The sequence below is a fragment of the Argopecten irradians genome, chromosome 15 (genome assembly GCF_041381155.1).
Source record: "Argopecten irradians isolate NY chromosome 15, Ai_NY, whole genome shotgun sequence".
Lineage (NCBI taxonomy): Eukaryota > Metazoa > Mollusca > Bivalvia > Pectinida > Pectinidae > Argopecten > Argopecten irradians.
In genome coordinates, this window is record NC_091148.1 from 19,919,595 (window position 1) to 19,940,312 (window position 20,718).

At 37.4% G+C, this 20,718-nt stretch overlaps 1 protein-coding gene across 1 annotated transcript in view; it reads right to left on the reverse strand.

Moving 5' to 3' along the window:
* Window positions 1–20,064, reverse strand: part of LOC138308658 (doublecortin domain-containing protein 2-like) — a 139,886-nt gene extending 119,822 nt beyond the window's left edge. The window contains exon 1 of the mRNA XM_069249695.1: window positions 18,816–20,064. Within this exon, the coding sequence (XP_069105796.1) occupies window positions 18,816–19,117 (302 nt within the window). The 5' untranslated portion in view covers window positions 19,118–20,064. The remainder of the gene's footprint in view (window positions 1–18,815) is intronic.
* Between the last annotated feature and the right edge of the window lie 654 nt (window positions 20,065–20,718).

A 20,718-nucleotide genomic window follows, 5' to 3' on the forward strand; every position in this document is an offset into this window, starting at 1 on the left:
TTGCTCACTACTTCGTCTACTCTCGCTCCCTACTCTATTCTCACTCTCTATCTGCATTCTCTCGTTCTCACTCTTACTCTATTTACGACTCCTACTTTCTATTTCTCACATTCTCTTGTTCTTTCTTCTTCTTTCTCTCTCTCATTTACTATCTGGGTCCCTTACCTATACGCCTTCTCTCTCTTCTTAGCTCTTCTCATCCTCATCTGTCTTCCCTACTCTGTACTCTTCTTCGTCTCTATCTGCCTGTCTCCCTTTCTCTGTTCTCTGCTTCTATCACTCTTTCTCCCCATCTCATTCTCCCTCTATCTCTGCTACTCTTTCCTCTTCTGCTCCTTTCCGTCTACTATCTATCTTCTACATTCTTTCTCCTTACCACCTTTCATACTTCATACTACCTTCTCACTTCCACTCTCTCACATGTTCTGAATCTCCTTCTCCCTACTTACTTTTAATCTGCACTACTTTCTGCTCTTCTACTCTCTCTCCTTCTACTCATCGCTCAATCATCTCCTTCTCCCTTCTCGGCTCTCTTCGCCTGTCATTCATCTCTCTACATCACTCCATCCTATCATTTACTTTCTCACTACTTGCCAATTCCTTCTACTCAGCCTTCTGCATTCCTTCTTCACCATTGCTTGTCTCTGCTTCTCTCCTTCTCCCAACCCTCTCTCTCTTCTCTTCTGGCTCCATCTTGCCACTTCTCTCTTACTCATCTGCTGGCTCTCTCTTCTGCAGCATGGTTCTAATCTTCTGTCACGTTCTCCCTTCTCTCGTTACTCTATCTTGCCTCCTTCGTGTTTTCTTCTTAGTCATAATCTCATATACCTTTCTGCATGTCTTCTTTTCTTTTCTTCCTCACTTCGCCTCTTCCTTATACTATCACACACAACTTTACTTCAATCTGCATGCTCTCCGCTTCATTTCATCGGAATTATCTCTTTTGGTACTACTACACTTCTTACTCTCAACATTATCATTCCATTCACATGCACTTTTCTTCACTGCGATCATACAATCAACCATCTCAACTACCTCTTCAGACATACTACTCCCCACACAATCTACTTACTACTCAACTTTGTACTCACTAATCAACATCACGTTTTTTTTCATTCTTTCAGTGTCTCCTGACTTCTCTTCTCTTCTTCTTCATTCTTCAAGTCTATCTCTACTCTCCACTACTTCTTCTGTCTTACTATACACAACTTCACTCATTCTTCTTTCGTACTCTTCTTTTATTCGTCCCAATCTTCTCTAACTCCTTCTTCCGTTCTGACAACTTTATCCACTCACCGTCTACAATTTCTTGTCTTCTTAACTTTCTTTCTATCCTCATATCATCTTTCTCTTCTACCCGCTTCAAACTTATCTTTTCTATCTGTCTTCTCATTTTCGCATTTCTTTCTTCCACTCCTATTCAACTGACTTCTTTCCTTCTGTCTTCTCTCATCTCTTTTCATATCTCTTCTCAATTCCCTCGATCGTCTACTCATCTCTCTACTATGCTTTACTTAACAACTCCCTCGCACTTCTTTCTATCATCTGTCCTCTACCCTCTTTCACACTAATTCCTTCACTTCTACTTCTCTGCTCACTACATCTATCTCTTTACTACTCTTGACCCTCTCTTCTGCGCTTCATTTGACTTCCGACACTTCTCTTTATGCGGTCACTTCTTTCCTTCACTCGTACTTCTGCATTCTACTCCTTCTTCACTTCTCTTTCTCTTGCTCTGGTTACTTCTCCTCTCCATCTTCTTGGGGATCTCACACGTCACACTACACTATTTACTCTCTTTGTCTTTCCTGGCTCATCTTCTCTTTCTCGTACTCGCTCTCGCTCTCCGTGTTCTCGCATTCTTCAGGCTACTTCTTTCTTCTCTCTTACTCTTCTTCGCAGAATCCTCTCTCTGTCCGCCTTCTACTTCCCTGCCTCTTTCAATGTTCTTCTGCTCATTCATTCCTCTCTCTCTACATATTATAGGTCTCTCCTTCTTCTACATGTCTTCTCTTCTTCCATTCGCATCGGCCTTCTACTCTGCACTTTTACCCTCTACTCTATAAGTTCTTACCATTCTGCTCTCTGCCTCATCTATTCTACTCTGTCGTTCTGCTCACTCCTTTCTCACAATCTCCTCATTTTCGTCTTAACATCTCTTCTCTCTCTCTGAACTCTTCTCTTACTCTATCGTTAGCTTCTCCTCAACTTCTCTCTCTCTCTCGCTCTACATTCTCTCTCTCTTACACTCTACGTATTCTCCTCCTCACTTTCTCTTCTCTACTCTTCTTCTCTTCTTCATCTCTGCTATCTACTTTATGCTCGCTCTAACTACTCACTCCTCTCTTTCTGTCTTCTTACTTCCACTTCTTTCTCGTCTCTCTCTCTTCTTCGCATCTTCCTTAGTCCCCCTCTTGACTCTTCCCATCTTCATCTCTCTTTCGCTTCTGCTTGTCCTTGGCTCTATTCGTCTCACCACTCTCTCTGTCTTCGCTCATACACTTCTCTTAATTTCATCCTCTCTATCTCTCTCCTACTGTTCTCCCATCTTATCTTTTCTCTCCTGTCTTTCTTTCTTCTCGGCTCTGCTATATCTTTGTCATCTCTTCTCTTCTTCATCCTTCTCTGCGTTTCTGATTCTATCTCTTTCTACTGCTCGTTATACTCTATCTACCTACTCTAACTCTACGCTATCTTATTCTTCTCTCACTCCGCTTCTCTCTCTCCTATGCTCTACTCTCTTATTTCTGCTTATCTCCCCCCTTTCTCTTGCTTACTTCCTATGTCCATTCTTCTGTTTCTACTTCTCTTTCCTCTCTCTTCACTTATTTCTTTCTTTTCCTTTCTACTTCTCTCTCTCATCTCTAACTTCTTATTCTCTCTACCTTCTCTTTATCAGCTTCTACCCTTTCTTCATATCTTCTCCCCTGCCCCCCTCCCTTTCTCACTTTCTCTCTTCTCTACTTCTCCTTCACTCTCGTACTCTTCACATCCTTCTCATCTACACACTACTCTTCTTCTCTCTTTTCGTATGCTTCACATCACTCTTCTATCTCTACTCTATCACTGTTCTATCTCTCGTCTCCTCTCTCTCCATTTTTTGCTCTTCTATCTTTCTTCTCTATCTTGCTCTTCTTTATCTCTCTCTCCTACTCTCTCTCTCCTTCTCATCTTCTCCATTCATTCTCTCGACTTTTATCTCTCTCAAGAGAAAAAACGAAAAAAAAACTCTAAGAATTCTCCCTCAATCTACCACTCCTCTCTCCCTCCTCTCTCCTCTGAAAAAAATCTCAAAAAATTCTCCCTCTCAAAAAAAGAAAAACCTTCTCTCTAAAACTCTCTCCTCTCAAAAATCCTCTCAACTCCACTCCTCTCTCTCAAGATCCCTCCTCTCTCTCTCTCTCTCTCACTCCTCTCTCTCCCTCTCCTTCTAACTCTCAAACCTCTCTCCTCTCTCTCTCCTATCCATCTCACTCTCTCACTTCCTCCTTTCTGCCTCTCCTCTCTCTCTTCGTCCCTCTTCCTCGAGAGAAAATCTTCTCCTCTCCCACTCTCATATCCAAGAAAGAGAGAAAAAAAAGGAAAAAATCAAATCTCTCAAAAAAAAAAGACTCTTGACTCTCTTTCCCTCTCTCTCTCTTCCTCAAATCTCTCATTCTCTCTCTCACTCCCTCCTCTCCTCCTCCTCTCTCCTCATCCCCATCCTCCTCTCCATCTCACCACTCCATCCTCTCACCTCTCCATTCTGTTACAAATCCATCATCTCACCACTCCACTCTATCCTCTCACAAGTTCATCATCTCACCACTCTGTCCTCTCATCACTCCATCCTCTTACCATTCTATCCTCTCATCAATCCATCCTATCACCACTCCATCCTATCACCACTCAATCATCTCACCATTCCATACTCTCACCACTCAAACATCTCACCACTCCATCCTCTCACCACTCCATTCTCTCACCATTTCATCCTATCACCACTCAACCTATCACCACTCAATTATCTCACATTCCATCCTCTCACCACTCAATCATCTCACCACTCCATCCTCTCACCACACCATCCTTTCACCAGTTCAATCACTTATCACTCCATCCTCTCACCACTCTCACTGCTCCTTCCACACTCTCACTGCTCCTTCCACTACCCACTCAACTTTCTCACCACTCCATCTTATCACCATTCGGTCCACTCACCACTCCACTTTCTCATCATTCCATCCTGTTACCACTCCATCTTTTCACCACATTTTTTTGTTACCACTCCATCCTCTCATCACTCAATCCTGTTACGACTCTATCCTCTCACCACTCCTTCCACTATCCACTCTACTCTCTCACCACTCCACTTTCTCACCACTCCATTGTCTCATTACTCCATAATCCCACTTCACTCTCCTTCACAGTCTTCCAACCACCCATAACTATTGCTATCCCATCTCATAGTGACTGTTTTTATTCATATCTCAAGTTACATGGGGGAAATGAGAAACCGTCTTGTCTGTTCTGCTGACTGTGTCGTTTAATCATTCTTTGACAACAGTAACTGGTTGCTACAAGAAAAATCTAAGGCTAGTATATGGGCTAAAATTATAACAATATCAGTTTCTCTCACTGTTATTGCCAATCATTCTTTCTCCACGATGTCCAAATCAATCACTATGTGCTTTCCTTTGTTTTTAACATCTTCCCGCTTCCATTATTTTTCCCAGCATCGTGTTAAATAATTCTATAAAGTCAATTATCGAGGTGTGTTTTGAATTATAGTCAAGTATTTATACAATTTAAAGGAGGCATTGTAGCTCTTTAAATATAACCAATGTATGATAATGGCGAATTTGAATAGTGCCACTACGAGATAAGAGATCGAATACATGAAACTTATAGGGCTGTGAAGCAGTTATAACTATTTCTATACATGTCGAGGACAATTAAATCTCGGTTAGAGCGACAAAGGACCACCATTTCACTCCAACACTCCGAAGATCTGATTCTATGGTTTGTTTGTATTTTGTACATTTAAGCATATAGAGGTGAAACATTCATTGGGAAAAATCAGACTTAGTTCAGACGTGGGAGTGGTAGTCTTTATAAGAGTTTCTCCAGTTATTGAAGAATCCTGTGTTGATCATACTTGGAAATGGAAACAAAAAATCAAGACATTTTTGGAAATTATATACAAGTACCGCCATAACCATACCTGTAATAATCCTAAGGAATGTACAAGTAACACATCAAGCATTGATAATTATACTGAATGACTGTGGTAATTTTCACAGGAACTTGGGACGAATTTTTTACCAACAGTGTATATATGTATATATGATACTATACATGTAAATTATTTATGGTTAAAAAATTCGTGTCAGGTCCCTGTGGTTACTTTAGTTCTGGTTTGGAATATCCAATATATTGTTTTTTGTCTCTGGTACAATCTGTTCCAATTATCATCGGACTATTGAAAAAGTTTCTTATTTGTGGTTCCCATGGTAACAACTAAAATGACGAAAGTTTCTACGTAATGAACGTGAACTTTCATGCAATTATATATAATATTATATCATTATATACATAGCCATAACCTTGCTTCTAAATAGGGCCGAAATCAGCTGGGAATCAAACAAAATATATAAAATACTCAGCGTCGCTTTACTTTGTTGATTACAAACTAGGTTAACGACCTACCTACCCTGTTTTAAAATGGAAGATGTTTGGAGGTGTAAAATGGGGTTCGTTTTCAGAGTATTGTATTTATGCTTTATATCACTTTAATAGACCAGAGTACATGTCGTATACCGTTACTTGGCAGTCACGTACACAACGTGTAGAGACCGTAAGTGATCGGAATCCCTGGAATATCGAGGACGGTACACAACATCTCTTCTCAAATGTACTGTTCTTTATATCCTAAAAAGTGCGTAATTCCATGTCAAAAAATGCCAGACCTCATTATCATATTAACTCACTCACCCCTGAAATTTCATAATGGACTGTTCTTGTCTTTGATTAAGAAGAGCCAAAATGTGTTTTCAGGGTTGAATGAGTTCATTGATTGAAAGGATTTATCTAATTAGAACAAAATAACTCAGAATTAAAGACATCATCATAGTGAAGGCGAATTGATGTACTGTATAGCTTGCAGTTTTTGTGGTTGCGATATTTTTGCGATTTCGCGGGGGTTGCCACGGAAATATTTATAAAATTTACAAAATAAGCATATTTCTAATGACTCTTATATCCACATCACGAATGTTTGATTTATTTTTTATTAAAAAAATCATTTTAGTTAGCTAAATGTACTCTATAAACGGTAAATATCTGTTTGGTCCCGAGAGGTTCCAACGTCGTCATGGCGAGAGACAACAAAACAAAAGCTCAAAATACTCTTTTACAATGTTGTCTAAAAACGTCTGCTTCAGAGTAATGTATTCTTAAAGGTTAATGGGTGTTTAAACTTTACATTATGGATCATAAAAAAACAGATCGTGCTCCGTTAAGTAGAGCTCGTGAGTGGAGCCTGTGTTATATAAAGGTGAGGAGATTCAGGTGTGAAATAACCCCAATTCGCGTGTTGCAGTACCATCAGTGTAAAGTTCTATTTGTGGGATATATACGTATGTGTAGCTTGTTAACGTCCATGATGGATACGCACACAATACAAATTACAACCAGTCGGAATTAATGACAATTAATGATTTATAACAAAACATAAATGTAAATAGTCAATTCTAGGATTTGTGAGTGTGAAATACAGTGCACGTTAGTCGAACACAATCGATCAATTATCCAGAACGATCTACATACATTATTGACAATAAACACAAATATATATGTGTTTAGGGGTATTTATAGTAACACTGAAATAGACGTTATTAAAGTGAAAGATGACTTATCTCCGGATTTATCTCAAACATTACCCACGATTCTCTTTTTAATTTTGACATGGTTTAAAGGTCAATAAATAGAACATCAAATATGAGTTCACGTAGTGTGACAGAGTTAATATGTCAGTAAAATGATATTAAATAAGATAGTATACTATTCAAATTACAATAATTTATACTGTATAATGTATTTAGATGCAATACGAACCGTATTTAAAAAGTTGATAATTTAATTAAATAAATTTTATCATGAAATCAAATATTCCTAAATTAGGGTAGGTTATTGTTAAAGTTACTTAAAATACCGCTTAAATCCTGTTGGTGAGTAGGAAATTAATTGGTCAGCTTTTTATCTTTCACATTCACTACCAGCTTCGTTCTGTAGATTCCAATTAAATGCTGTCCCATGCTGAGGGTTTTGTAAGGACAAAACTGATATGAATAAAACAATGTAACAGTCATTCATTCTAAGTTATTATTTAATATTAATGATGTATACACGCATTGTTGTTTTCTCGTTAGCACAAAAGCGTGTAAGATTACTCGAGTTACTCCCCTTTACGCACTCAACCGCTATCACCAATTAGGAAAAAGGATTTATGTCCCCTGATGTAGGTTAGTGCTATTTTTTTTTTATTTATTTTTTTTTTTTGTATGTACGGGGATATAAGCATAACATGTAGTTATAGTGCTAGTCCGCTAAACCTGCCGATATTATTAGGATTTTTTTGCATAATACATATATTAGATAAAGGAAATTAAAAAAAAGCATAATATATATATCATATCGTCAGGTTTAGCGGACTACATGTATATTACATTGCATATCAATTTGGTCACCCCTGAGAGTGCCCAAGGAAGACCATTTTAGGCGTTTTAGGCGTATAAATCAAAAGTCAGTAAAATCATATTCTACATAGTATTACACACTATTATTTCTCAAATCCCTAAGTTTTAGGCTACTAAAAACGAGAAAATTAAGGTTCGTTTTTTTTGTGAATGTTTTGTTAACCGATTAAAATTTTCTATTAGAAAAAATGTTTGTTGATCTGTTTTTGTTTATTTTACCAAAGTTTTTTTTTCTTCTGAATTATGACTTTAAAGCGAACCGTAAGAACATGGCTGATAATTCTACTTAGGGTACAGTTTATATGGAAATTCCAATCAAAGAGAGAAGAATGCAACAGATCCCCATGCAATCTCTAACTTACATGTACAAATTAATACTAAATATGATCAATAAAATTGGACTTCACACACTACAGCATGTCTGTCGCTGAGGAATTTTTATCGAAAAACTGCCAGGTATAGCCAGTCCACGGGAGGGTATACATGTACGTATATCGTGACAGATGACAGCTACTTGTCATCGAGGGGGTTGCTGGAGTGAATTAAATATTCCTAAACAACTTAGCTCAATTTATCTACAGTGAACTTATAATATAAGAGGCAGGATATCGCCATAACGTGTGTGTAGGTGTGTTAGGGGACAAGACTACCCAGTAAGTCACTCATAGATCCCCGCGGTGTCACAAAGAGACGTAATCCGCCGCCATTAGGGAAGAATGTAATGGGATTACGGCACCCGTTACCATGACGACGGAACGGACAACACGAAATGTATGACAATGGTGAATTTCAGAATTGAAAGCGATTCGTATCCTGTTAATTGCATGCTTTCGTTCCTTAATCAACTCACGATATTATATATACACCGGTAAGCTGATCTCCGACATACTATACATGTAAAATATGTGAGATGAACAAGTAACGTCGTGGCCTCTGAGTAACATTCATATCATACGACAAGAAAGGCTAAAACCTGACTTATCATTTAATCCTACTTTATATTAAAGGTACGTGAACTATCAGATAGTATGAATCCGTTTTATTTTAAAGATGAGTCACTTTAATCTGTATGGCATTCTCGCTATTTCACATGTTTATATATATATAAACACACATTTCATTGTTTACTGAACATTCAGATCATATTTGTCTTACCAATTTCTTATATGTACATATATTAATTGTAACTTCACCTATATATGTAATTAAATTATCTAAAACGCTCCGTCGCTTTTATTTAATTCTCACATGACATAAGCCTACTATATAATATTACATTACATTTACCATCTATTCTCACTTTGCCAAGTACTTTTTTACGTTACATTTTCCTTTCATTCTTACATTACATTCTCCTGAGCTTTAAACATAATTAAACGAAGGGAACAGATCAGATGTGCCGAAAACTACATCCGAAAACTTTTATATCAAGTTCATCTTGCTAACGAAATATCGTCAGATTTTTTTCCCAGCACCAATAGTTTATTTCTAATGGGAAGAAAAATAACGAATCTTCAGGAGTAGCTATTCAAAACGAAATAATTACATGTATAATTATGATAATGTAATTTTTGTGAACCCTAGAATTTTGATTAAATTTAGCCTTAAAGAAAAGATCAAGAGAGCTTCACCGCGTGTTCCTAAAGGCTAACCGTCTGTAATCTCAATCGAGGATAAACTGTGGCATCCTTATACACGAGTTTACTGATATGTAAGCATGTTTCTTTTGTCATATTTAAAAACAGATACATGTATGAATTCATCTAAGCATTGATGCTACTAGTTTTTTAACTTCATAAGGGTTTGAAAGAAATTTTGTTTGCAAACTGTGTGAATCCGCGTATCAGGTTATCACAATAGCTTGCAAATAAAATTTATTTCATAACCCTATGAAGTTAATAAATACTTACAGCAATGCTTATAATTAATCATTACGTTTACAATAGACTCTTTTTTCTAAATCAATACGCAACGTCGACGTCTCTATTGTGACGTCATGATTACGTCGGATTTTTGCGCCATTCCTGGATTTTTTTTCCATAGAATATGCCAATCAGAGAGTTGGATTTAGTATGAAGACATTCTAAAAATTAATTAGAATCTGCCAATCAGAGAGTTGGATTTAGTATGAAGACATTCTCGGATCTTTTTGCTAGAATCTGCCAATCATTGTTGGTTGTAGTATGAAGACAAATAAAAATTAATTAAAGCTAAATACACACTGCTATAATCCTATTGCCGCTTTATCATTATACACGGTTAATTATAACAGGGTGTTGAAGCACTACTTCCTTACAAGCTCCTTGCCTTCCACTAACACGTTCAACTTTTTCTCAAAATCCGTTTTCACTATAATAACCATCTATACTCTTTACTAATGTTAATGATTTTCAAAGGTGGTGTATTTACAATATAATGAAATCATACCATCGCCATTTTTCGTTTTTGCCTAGCAGATTTTATTACATGTATCAATTATGACGTTGTTTCTTTGCGAGCAAAAAATTTGTCGTTTTCTCTGAAAATATGCGATATTTATATATATTCTATTTATTTCAAGGTGGTTTTTACGTAAGAGGCTTATTATTGATAGCAATATCTCGGATAATACCGGTAATCTTCGGAATTAAGTCGATCATTTCCGAAGATTGTCGGATATTTCTTCAAGATATTGCGATTGATGGTAGTCATTATATGACGTCAATCGATAACGTCATCTATGGAAAAGGGTAAAAGCTCCCTCTTGTGGGAATAACATCAAAACGATCGAAGATTTTGTGACGTCATTATAATATTGCCAACAGTCCCGAAGAGAAAGAACTACATGTACCACAAATTAATTCATTCGAAGACTTCATTTAATTTGTCGTAAATACCACTTTCCTCTCTGTGTAAACAGTGATTTCAGACCAAAGTTTACATTGTAAATATCGAATTCAATACTAACATGTATATATACGTGTATTGACACTATAATTTTAACATAATGTCGACCCCTTGAGATCAATAAAAACTTGTAATAAATTTTTAACATTTTTTTTTCTATTTAAAGATCGCGAATAGATCCATGGCCACAGTTCATTTATATAAAACAATAACGTCAAGAACTGGTCTTTTTTAAGCATTCTAATTTTAAAATCTTAGATTACACTGAGACACTATGTCTTGGTACAAGTCTGACGAACGGCGATAACACGCCTAGAGGGTCACCTGCCATTGTTTGTACGGGGATATAGATACTAAACGGTTTTATCGCACGATCTTGTCCGTCAAACACCGGTATTGTCACGACCCATTACCCCCTTAAAGTTATTACGTCATTTTTTGCGTTTGATTGATTGCTTGATTTATCAATTTATTTATTTATATTAATGTATTTATTCATTTATCAATTTATTCATTTATATTAATCTATTTATTTATTTATTTATCTATAAAATTATTTATTTACATGTGTGTGTTTATTCATCGTCGGTTTGGATTTAGACTCCGAGGGAATCTCTATCTAATCTAAATGAAACGAAGCCAGAGATCCGAAAAAGAAAAAATATCGACCTACGGACAGGGACTCTCGCAACAGCTCGGAGAAATTTCCCGAATATTGCCGGAAATCTCTCCGAAATGCTGCGATTGCAGCCACTCGACACGCAGATCTATCAGAGTTACTTCCCTTCGTTTCACTCCGTACAATCGCGACATCTCGGGGTAATTTCCGGCAATTTTATTTCCGATGATTACCGAAAATTTATCCGAGGTGATCCGATTGTGTCATTGTGTAACGAAGGGAAGTAACTCTGATAGATCAGCATCCAGAAGAGAAATACTGAATGTTAGAGGCTTATTTAACACAACAATTAATGTTGTAGAAATCCATAAAGTAAATCATGCACATCTCTATGACGTGTCCATATGGATGGCTGATCACATTATCAAATAAATTACAATAGAATGCCAACTATATTTTTTTCTCAATAGTTTATGATGTGTTCAGTCCACCATCTTACTCGGAATGTCGACATTTAACGTTCCAGTTCAGCAACCCAAGTGCTTTGTGATCGATACACTTTCAATATTTATAAAGCTTATTCAGACGTCTATTACTGAAACAATGCTTTTGTCCACATACATGTACATAGGTCTATAAAAACATCAGCCCTCTTGAAACAACGAACCCTGGATGTAGTATATATAAATATTGGAGAAAATATAACGGAATGAGATGGAGTACTACTTTATATAATAGGCGGTCCTAGTGTCGACTATCGGATGTCCTCGTGATTTTCTCTGAAACTAGTACACGTGGACGAGGTGTTCCGATTGACTCAGAGAGTATTAGGAACGACAACTCTTAAGAGAAATTGTGAGCGGATCAGCATAATAGGTCGCTATCGGTCAGCTACTTTAGGTACAAACGCGACGAAGTAATTATTGTGGCAAATCATTCCGTATCGTGTATCCGAGGTGAAAACTAAATATCTGTACTTTAACAAGCCCCGAAGCTTCAACGCGATCACCGACAGATGTCATTCAAAGGATAATCATGTTGATAATTACCGGCAGATATATATGGAGAGAGATAATTTCACAAGGATCTAAATGAAAATAACAAGAGGTTTAATTAAGTTCCATCTGCGAGCAAACGTGTTATCAGCGTCAACAGAGAGGTTAATGCTATTATATAGATCTGTCTAATTCAACTTTGCATATCATAAAGTTATCTCCCTTTCGGATAGGTATCTAATGTGACGCCATTATTTTTTTTTGGCAAAGCTAACGTCGTTTCCTCTAAAACTTATGACGTTACATCCGCTATTGCTTCATTAAATTCGACGTTGTTCAGGTGGTATTCATAATCCCAAAATTGGTCTTTTTCTCGGATTTTCACAAGTAAACCTTGCGCATCCTTATATGACCATGGAATTATTAGAATACTGGGTGGAACAGGGTGGGGCCGCGGTGGCCGAGTGGTTAAGATATCCCGCCATATTAGCACAACGCCCCTTGGTCGCGAGTTTGAATATCGTATGGGGTAGTTGTCAGGTTCTCACCGCTGCTCGGTGGTTTTTCTCCTGGTATTCCTGGCTGTTAGTGGGACGAAAAACTAATCGAACCAAAACCAAAACAACAAGGAACGCATTGAATGAAATTGAAGCTGAAATATTGAAACGTCCCAGTAGAATATAAATAGTAAACAAGACAGAACTACTTTAAGAAATGTCAGAATACCATAGCTAAGTTAAATTTTCACAACACAGGGACCTGACACGAATTTCTAACCTGATATACATGAATTTTACTACCTACTACATTAATGTATAAACTAATATACCGTTGGTTTGGAATTCATACCAGGTCCCTGTGATTTACAACTACCTAGAATATAAATGGTTATCTCCAGCAGATGAGTGTTTATGACAGAGGATGACATCTCGGATAGTGATAATAAAAAAGGCCATATTTTCACCTGTGTACCCATTTAAACATTTATATCAACAAATGCCCTTTCTGTTTTGACTACCTTTTTGCTCTTAAATGGCCTACTTAGTAAACGCTTTGTAACATTCCTTTGTTAAGAGTGGCGATCCTTAAGAATTCAATTCAATCCATTTAATACTTTCGATTTTACAGTATAAAGGAATAAAAAAAATCATTGGAAGTTATAAATCCTGTGTTTGGTGTCTCCATATCAGAAAGTCGAGTTTATTTTGTTCATAAAATATCACTGTTTGGATCCCCAGACATTGACATATTCCGACGCAGTTCTTGGCACATTTACATTAGAACCAGGAGATTACCAAAGATGTCATTTCAGCGATTCAGAACGGTCACGATCCCTGGCATAAGACCATCCTTTTCAGATTGTTCTAAAATGGGTCTAGTCTGTAAAAACATTGATAAAGTTTGGTTTCTTTTGTTTGGTGTTTAAAGTCTTATTGGCAGCTAGAGAGTTTCCAAATGCCCGTTTTTCTGTCATTTTGTATTTCTATCAATCTCAACATGGAATCCAAAAGGCACAGCGAACCTTACAGAAATGCATGCATAATATGTAATTTGAGAAAGAATCAATCAGTACTTTCTGATCATTAGCGATAAGATAGAAGATCTGCTGACCATAATGTTTTCAGATCGGTCTCAAATATATACACAAAAGATGGCCGTCTAAAGGACTAACTAAGTGTTTTTTTATACAAAGAATGAAATTTTCGTCTAGTCAAATTTAATGATCAGTAAAGATTTTTTACAGATTATTTAAAACAAACAACATTAATTCAACTTTTTGAATCAATAGCAACATTTCGAAAAAAAAATGCCACTGAATTTTCTCCGAAATGTTGCGATAGTGTTGTAAATGGCTGCGGAAGATTTTTCGCCGGAGATCCCGACCTTGGACTGTCCTCATTTCCCTAGTTACGCTATTTACAAGCAGACGACACAGACTGGACTACAAATGACTTAGCGTGTTTCCTTAATGAAAAGACATCGCCTGAGGTAATCCCGGTAAAACAAGTTCATGTATATACCAGGGACCTAATTACCATAAAGTAATGAACTGCAGCACTATATATATTGTACGACGCCGATAAAACAGCAATTTAAATCAGTCGCGAGCGATCTTTGTATTTACGAGTCGCTCTAGGTCTTCAATTAGCGGAAATCTATCTTACGAGCCGTTATTGCTAATCTTATGTTTACCTATATAGGATATTGATGGGGACGCGACGCTAACTATCAATGGGTTATTTATTACAACACAAATAAAACGATATTTATGAGCATGTCAAGTAAGATACATGGCCGACATTTTGCACCTGTGACACTCAGAAGTGCTGCTGAAAGTGTTTTGGGGGTTTTTTCGGCTGATTAAATTTGATTTTTATACTGACTATGCGTTAACTACCTTGAGGTACAAAGATATGTAAACATCAAGTTTATTTACATTTGTCGGCGATTTAATTGGATCCAGTAACAATGGAATGGATTAAACAAACAGCAATAAGCATGTCAAAATGAACAAAGGCCCTATTCTCGATATTAATTCGCACAAACTAAAACTGACCATGGCGTCTGTCTTAAGACAAGCGACCGCTTCTGTTCGAGTTATGGGGAGGTCGGACGGGTGTCCGATCGTCTTGGAGCAAGAACCTGCTACGTCTAAAAATCTGTGAGGTGATTTCAGTCTCTGATGTGGAGAGTGGACGAGCGACCTCTAGCTCGAACTATATTTGCTGTGACGAACAATGGACAATATGGACGCTAGCTCAAACCAACTTTGCAATGATGAGCGACGAACTAGCGGTCATTAGCTCAAACCATCTTCAGTAAATCGCTATGACGGGCAATGGATGATTGCTCGCTAGCTATAGATAGAACCATCTTTGCCACGATGGTCAATAGACAATGTGGTCGCTAGCTCAAACCATACTTGCAAAGATGAACAGTGAACTAGCGGTCGCTATCTCAAATCATCTTTGCTGTGATGGGCAATGGATTTATGGTCGCTAGCTAAAACCAAATGTACAATGATGGGCAATGGACGAGTGGTCGCCAGCTCAAACTATCTGTGCAATGATGGCCAATGGACGGTTGCATTTGGACGCTAGCTCAAACTCTCTTTGCTTTGATTGATATCAGCAAATCCATCAAGATTGCACCGTGGAAAGATAATCCATCTTCAGCTGAGAATAAAACTTGCAAATATCGGGAGATATATAGGTAGATTAAAAATAAGGTAACAATCACAAAAATATCTAGATAACATTACAATAAGGCAATTACACTACATGTATATGACGTCTGTCTCCGGAACGTTGTAAGCATAAACTGTCAGGTCGTCAATCCGGACCAAATTTCATAAGTTGATAGAACCCCTTTCTCTGTACAGTGACACGTTCACAATTTGGAAATATATCTATACCCAATGTTCGATGATGAATAGATGGAAAATTCAAAGCACAGACAAAATCAGAACGTGAATAGTGTAGATAACTGAAGAATCCTAAACATTAGTGCTTTTCAACCGAATCACTCATCAACCGTATCCATTTTAACTTACCCTCCCCTGAAATTTCACAATAAACTATTCCAATATTATATCTCGAAGGGTTCAAACATATCTAAGGGGAATGGATATAAATGAGTGAAGTCGTTAACTTTTTGTGGTTTTTAACATCCAACGCAGTATATATAAGAAGTATTCGATTTGATGGAGTTGGATGATTAAATATCAAAACTACGAAAGGGAAATTTGATCAATACATCGACCAAGACGTTTAAAACCTAGATCTAAATGGAAAAGTTATCGATCCGAACAAACTCCGATACTGCTTGGAGAAAAATGTCAGACTGTGCTTTAGTGCGTATACTGAATTCGAGTCAATTTAACAATCGTGATTTTTCTGACGATTGATCGGCTAACTTCTATCAAATTGACCAGTGGAAAGCACAGGGATCTGAGAATTAAATACAGTATATATAAGGGTATTTTGACCTAAAAGAGTAATGGTTCATAGACCATTTTAGAGGTTTAAAGGGTCATGATAAAAAAAAATCAGTTAAATCATACTCTGCATAATAGGATACACCCATTTATAGCCCTTTAACTCCTAAAAGGGGTATATGGACACTGTGGGGGATCAAAATAAAAAATATGAACGAAACATATGTTATAATTATCATATTCCTGTGGCGGAAAACTAGTTATTAAAGATGCCTCTGTAATTGGCATTGGTTGAACCTGTATAATGACCCAGCTGTTTATTAAAGATATTATTTCAAATTGTCCGTGTTTCTGGATGTTGTCGTGACTTAGGTCGTTGTCTACACGTGTGTACAGGGTCGAGTTGTCTTTGTTAATTAAAGACAATAACGATCCCATTACCTAGTGTATCAGATAAACACTGTGTTTGTTTGTTACCCGTGGTGTGTGTTTATTATTGGTTCGACAATTCCCCTCAATAAATTGTTCTTATCGGGAACTGTATACTACAGGATCTTACTAATGTCGAGGGGTCTGATAGTGGTTTGTATAAGAGGGGTTCGGTCATAGGCTACTATCATATAATATATAGACAAATCAGACACTATAGCCGCGATCTATAATCGGGTTAAAAATTAGTACCTAGGGTTAGGCTCTAGAACGACTATCAAATTCAAATTATTTTATTGCATTAAGTTTTTCAACCTATTTGCACAAATATATAAGAATCTATCATACTAATGTAATCAATACCCTATCTTTACTATATGCAGCCAGAAATATTTCATAGACTGTATACAGAGCTTCATTCTTACCGCTAGGGTGGGGCAGGTTTCCCTAGGGTACAGTTGATTAATAGGAAGTGTACGTAACATGGCAGCATGTAACTCAATGGGCTGTGTGGGTAACAAGAGGGGTATGGGAGGGGTCAAATTTACTATAGTTAATATAGGGAAAACTCATTTATGAGCATTTTTTGCTCAATTTTCATAGGAAATGAATCAAACTTGGTTAGAAGTATAGCCTGAGATAGCATTTTAATATCGACATCATATCCATGGATTATTTGTACTTACACTGCTAATTACAATGGTAACAAGGATATTATCAGGGTTGTAGCTAGGGGCCCACTACCCAGGGTTACAAGAGGGGTACATGGGTTACTTGTACGTACACTGCTAATGACAAGGGTAACAGAGTACTCATGGTTGTAGAGACTTTTACCCATGGTTACAAGAGGGGTACATGGGTTACTTGTATGAACACTGCTAATGACAAGGGTAACAGGGTACTCAGGCTTGTAGAGACTTTTACCAAGGGTTACAAGAGGGGTACATGGGTTACTTGTATGAACACTGCTATAATGACAAGGGTAACAGGGTACTCAGGGTTGTAGAGACTTTTACCCAGGGTTACAAGAGGGTACATGGGTTACTTGTATGAACACTGCTATAATGACAAGGGTAACAGGGTACTCAGGGTTGTAGACTTTTACCCAGGGTTACAAGAGGGGTACATGGGTTACTTGTATGAACACTGCTAATGACAAGGGTAACAGGGTACTCAGGACTGTCGAGACTTTAACCAATGGTTACAAGAGTGATACGTGATGGTTATTTGTGCGTATACTGGGTACATGTAACTTGGATGCACGGGATTCTAAACAGGTAAATACGTGTATTCGAGGTTGATACGTGTATTCAAGGTTGATACGTATATTCGAGGTTAATACGTGTATTCGAGATAAATAAGTGGATACTGGGTTATTTCCATAGGTCATAAAGGTACAAAGATACTTCATGGGGATACACTTATAAGAATAAACGCCAATGGGTAAAGTTTGAACCAGTGTAGGATTGTCCCCTACCGATTGTCCTCGAGTTCCCCGACGTGTGGTTGCTATAGCTTCAGATGGGGTTTTAGGGGTATTGACCATAAAGGGTTTTGTTACTGGTTTTTGATTATGTGATAAACGTTTTATCTCACAATTCAAGAATATAATGTTTTAGCATGTGAAATAAATACTACAAATCAAAGTCGTTTTTATCTAGTATGAGTGGAACACTTTATATTTTTATATTTTGTTTTATGAAGTATATCATCTACATTTACTGATGGGAAGAAAAAACACCAAAAGATCGTGTTTATCTTATGCTTATCGCTACTAATCATGCTTTAACTATCAGCACCCACACCCACCACATCCCTCCCCCGACCTCCTCCATCCCTCACCCCCACCCCTAAACTAGTGATCAACTAGCTGTTTTTTCATCTCACAAGTTGTTCAAATCTGTTAGTAGCCATAATAATATGTTATAGCGAGAATGCCGTGCATAAACGACTAACAAACTCACAAACCAATGACATTTGATAAAACCGGAAGCTAACTACACTGAACCGGATGCACGACTCGTTACCTGTAGGACCCACACGAATGTAACTTCCGGTGTCTTCGAGTAACACGGAATGATCCTGATACATGTGATAAAGCATGCTTTATCGATCTGTTTACTGAAAAATAAGATCACGAAACAAAACAAAAACTAGGTCAACTTAACCCATATGATTATCATACTGAAAAAAGAATATACGATGAAACTTACTCATAATGGCGAAAGCTTTCTCTTTTCGGTTTAACAACGTAGCACTCTCCATTCTCGAAATCTGATAATTGCTTGATTTGCTTCTTCCCGTGATGAGGGGTACAAACATCACGTAGATACTCCCCGGCTTTTATCTTCTTCGTTACTTCCTCTAGGAACGCATCCATAGACGGGGCGTTGAGAATCATGCGTTTCGGCGGAGTAAAGTGGTCGCCATTTAAACACAGATACACCGATTTGGCGGTGGGGACGCTGTGAAGATGGTTTATATTTGATCTACCTGATCGTGGTGACGACATCATGGATATTCTTTATCTAGTCACTTAATTAAAACAATATATAATCGAAGTATCCATGTATATAATTGAAATGAAAATAAAGTTTAAAGTACGCTGTCTTACGTCGTTACTGTCCAGTAAGCCTGGATCAATAGTACCTGGATATTTTGACTTTATATCTTAGGTACGTGGACGCTACACACCATTCAAGTGTTTGGGTAAGAATTTATGTCGGCTCTCAAGACGTGCTAAGAGGCCGATATTAAATCTATATAAAAAGTGTCGTCTTAGGCCGAAGTCGGTGTTTGCTCGGACTGTTTACCTGAGACACAGCACAAACCCGCCAAGTTGACACAACCATACACCAAATAAAGTGATAAACTGGCTTAATTGTTGACAACGATCAACATCAAAGCACTTCCGGTTACCAAATCAAGTCAGTTTACAACTTCCGGTTAGTTACTGACATCCGGTTGACAGTTTTAGACATTTCACTCTACTCCAGCTATAATTAATTTTCCTCTTATTAAGAATCTGGTGGACGTTATTTGTTACATGGACGTGGACGAATATCACCTAAATCCAGTCTGAGGAGAAAGAAACCAGCACACAATTTTCTCAGTTGATATATGGCCGTCTATGTAATGTGTAGGTTTAATTCAATAAAGACTTCTGAATACAACCACACACAAGCGAGTTTGTCAATAAAACCTCTTCGAAATATCACATCATTTTCAACAGCAGCTCTCGTTGAGAGAGTCAAATATACAACAGAGGCTAGTATCCATTTTAAACCATCTTGTTGCTAGGGAAGCGCGTCCTCGTAACTAATGTGTCGTTTCTCCGTTATCAAATTTGAATACGTTGACGAAGGGATGCGTCTCCTGTGTCTATCTTACCTGGTGTGTACCTGTGTTTACCTGTGGGTATACCTCTGTTTACCTGTATGTGTATATATACCGAATAGGAATGAAGGTTACCCGCTCTGTGTATCAACATGTACATGTAACGGAGCTCTGATCAATACACAACGCGGCTATTGTGTAGGAATAACATCTGAACACAGATCGGCATTCACACAGACTTGCTCATGTTCCGAAATCAAAATTACATATTGAATCATTTGTTCTAGTAATATTCAGTCATTTTGTTTTTATTTCATTGGTTAATCTACAGCATTGTGTAGTAGAAAATTGTAGCGATGTATCTATACATATGTGATTATGGTATATTTGTATCACGTATGTGGTTATATATTGGGATTAGTGAGCAAATATTTGATATGAGTTTAAAGAATAACATATAATTCCAACAATGACACTTCGATATATTTGACGAAATCATCAAGCTCTCAAATTACATTAAAGGAGTGACAGTTATGGGCGTACACACAGGGGCCTGACAAACAGGTACTGTTTGTATTTGGACAGTAAAATTGTTACTTTAGCGATCACCTCTGCTTATCAGAACACTTTTCTAGGGACAACACGTACAATTTGACCTGTGTATAAAAACCACCTGACTATAAAGACCGTTCTCTCCCTGTCACTTGATTGTATACAATGTTTTTGGTGGTCGACTGTGAATGACATCAGAAAAAAATGAAGTATTCGTCACAATAGCAA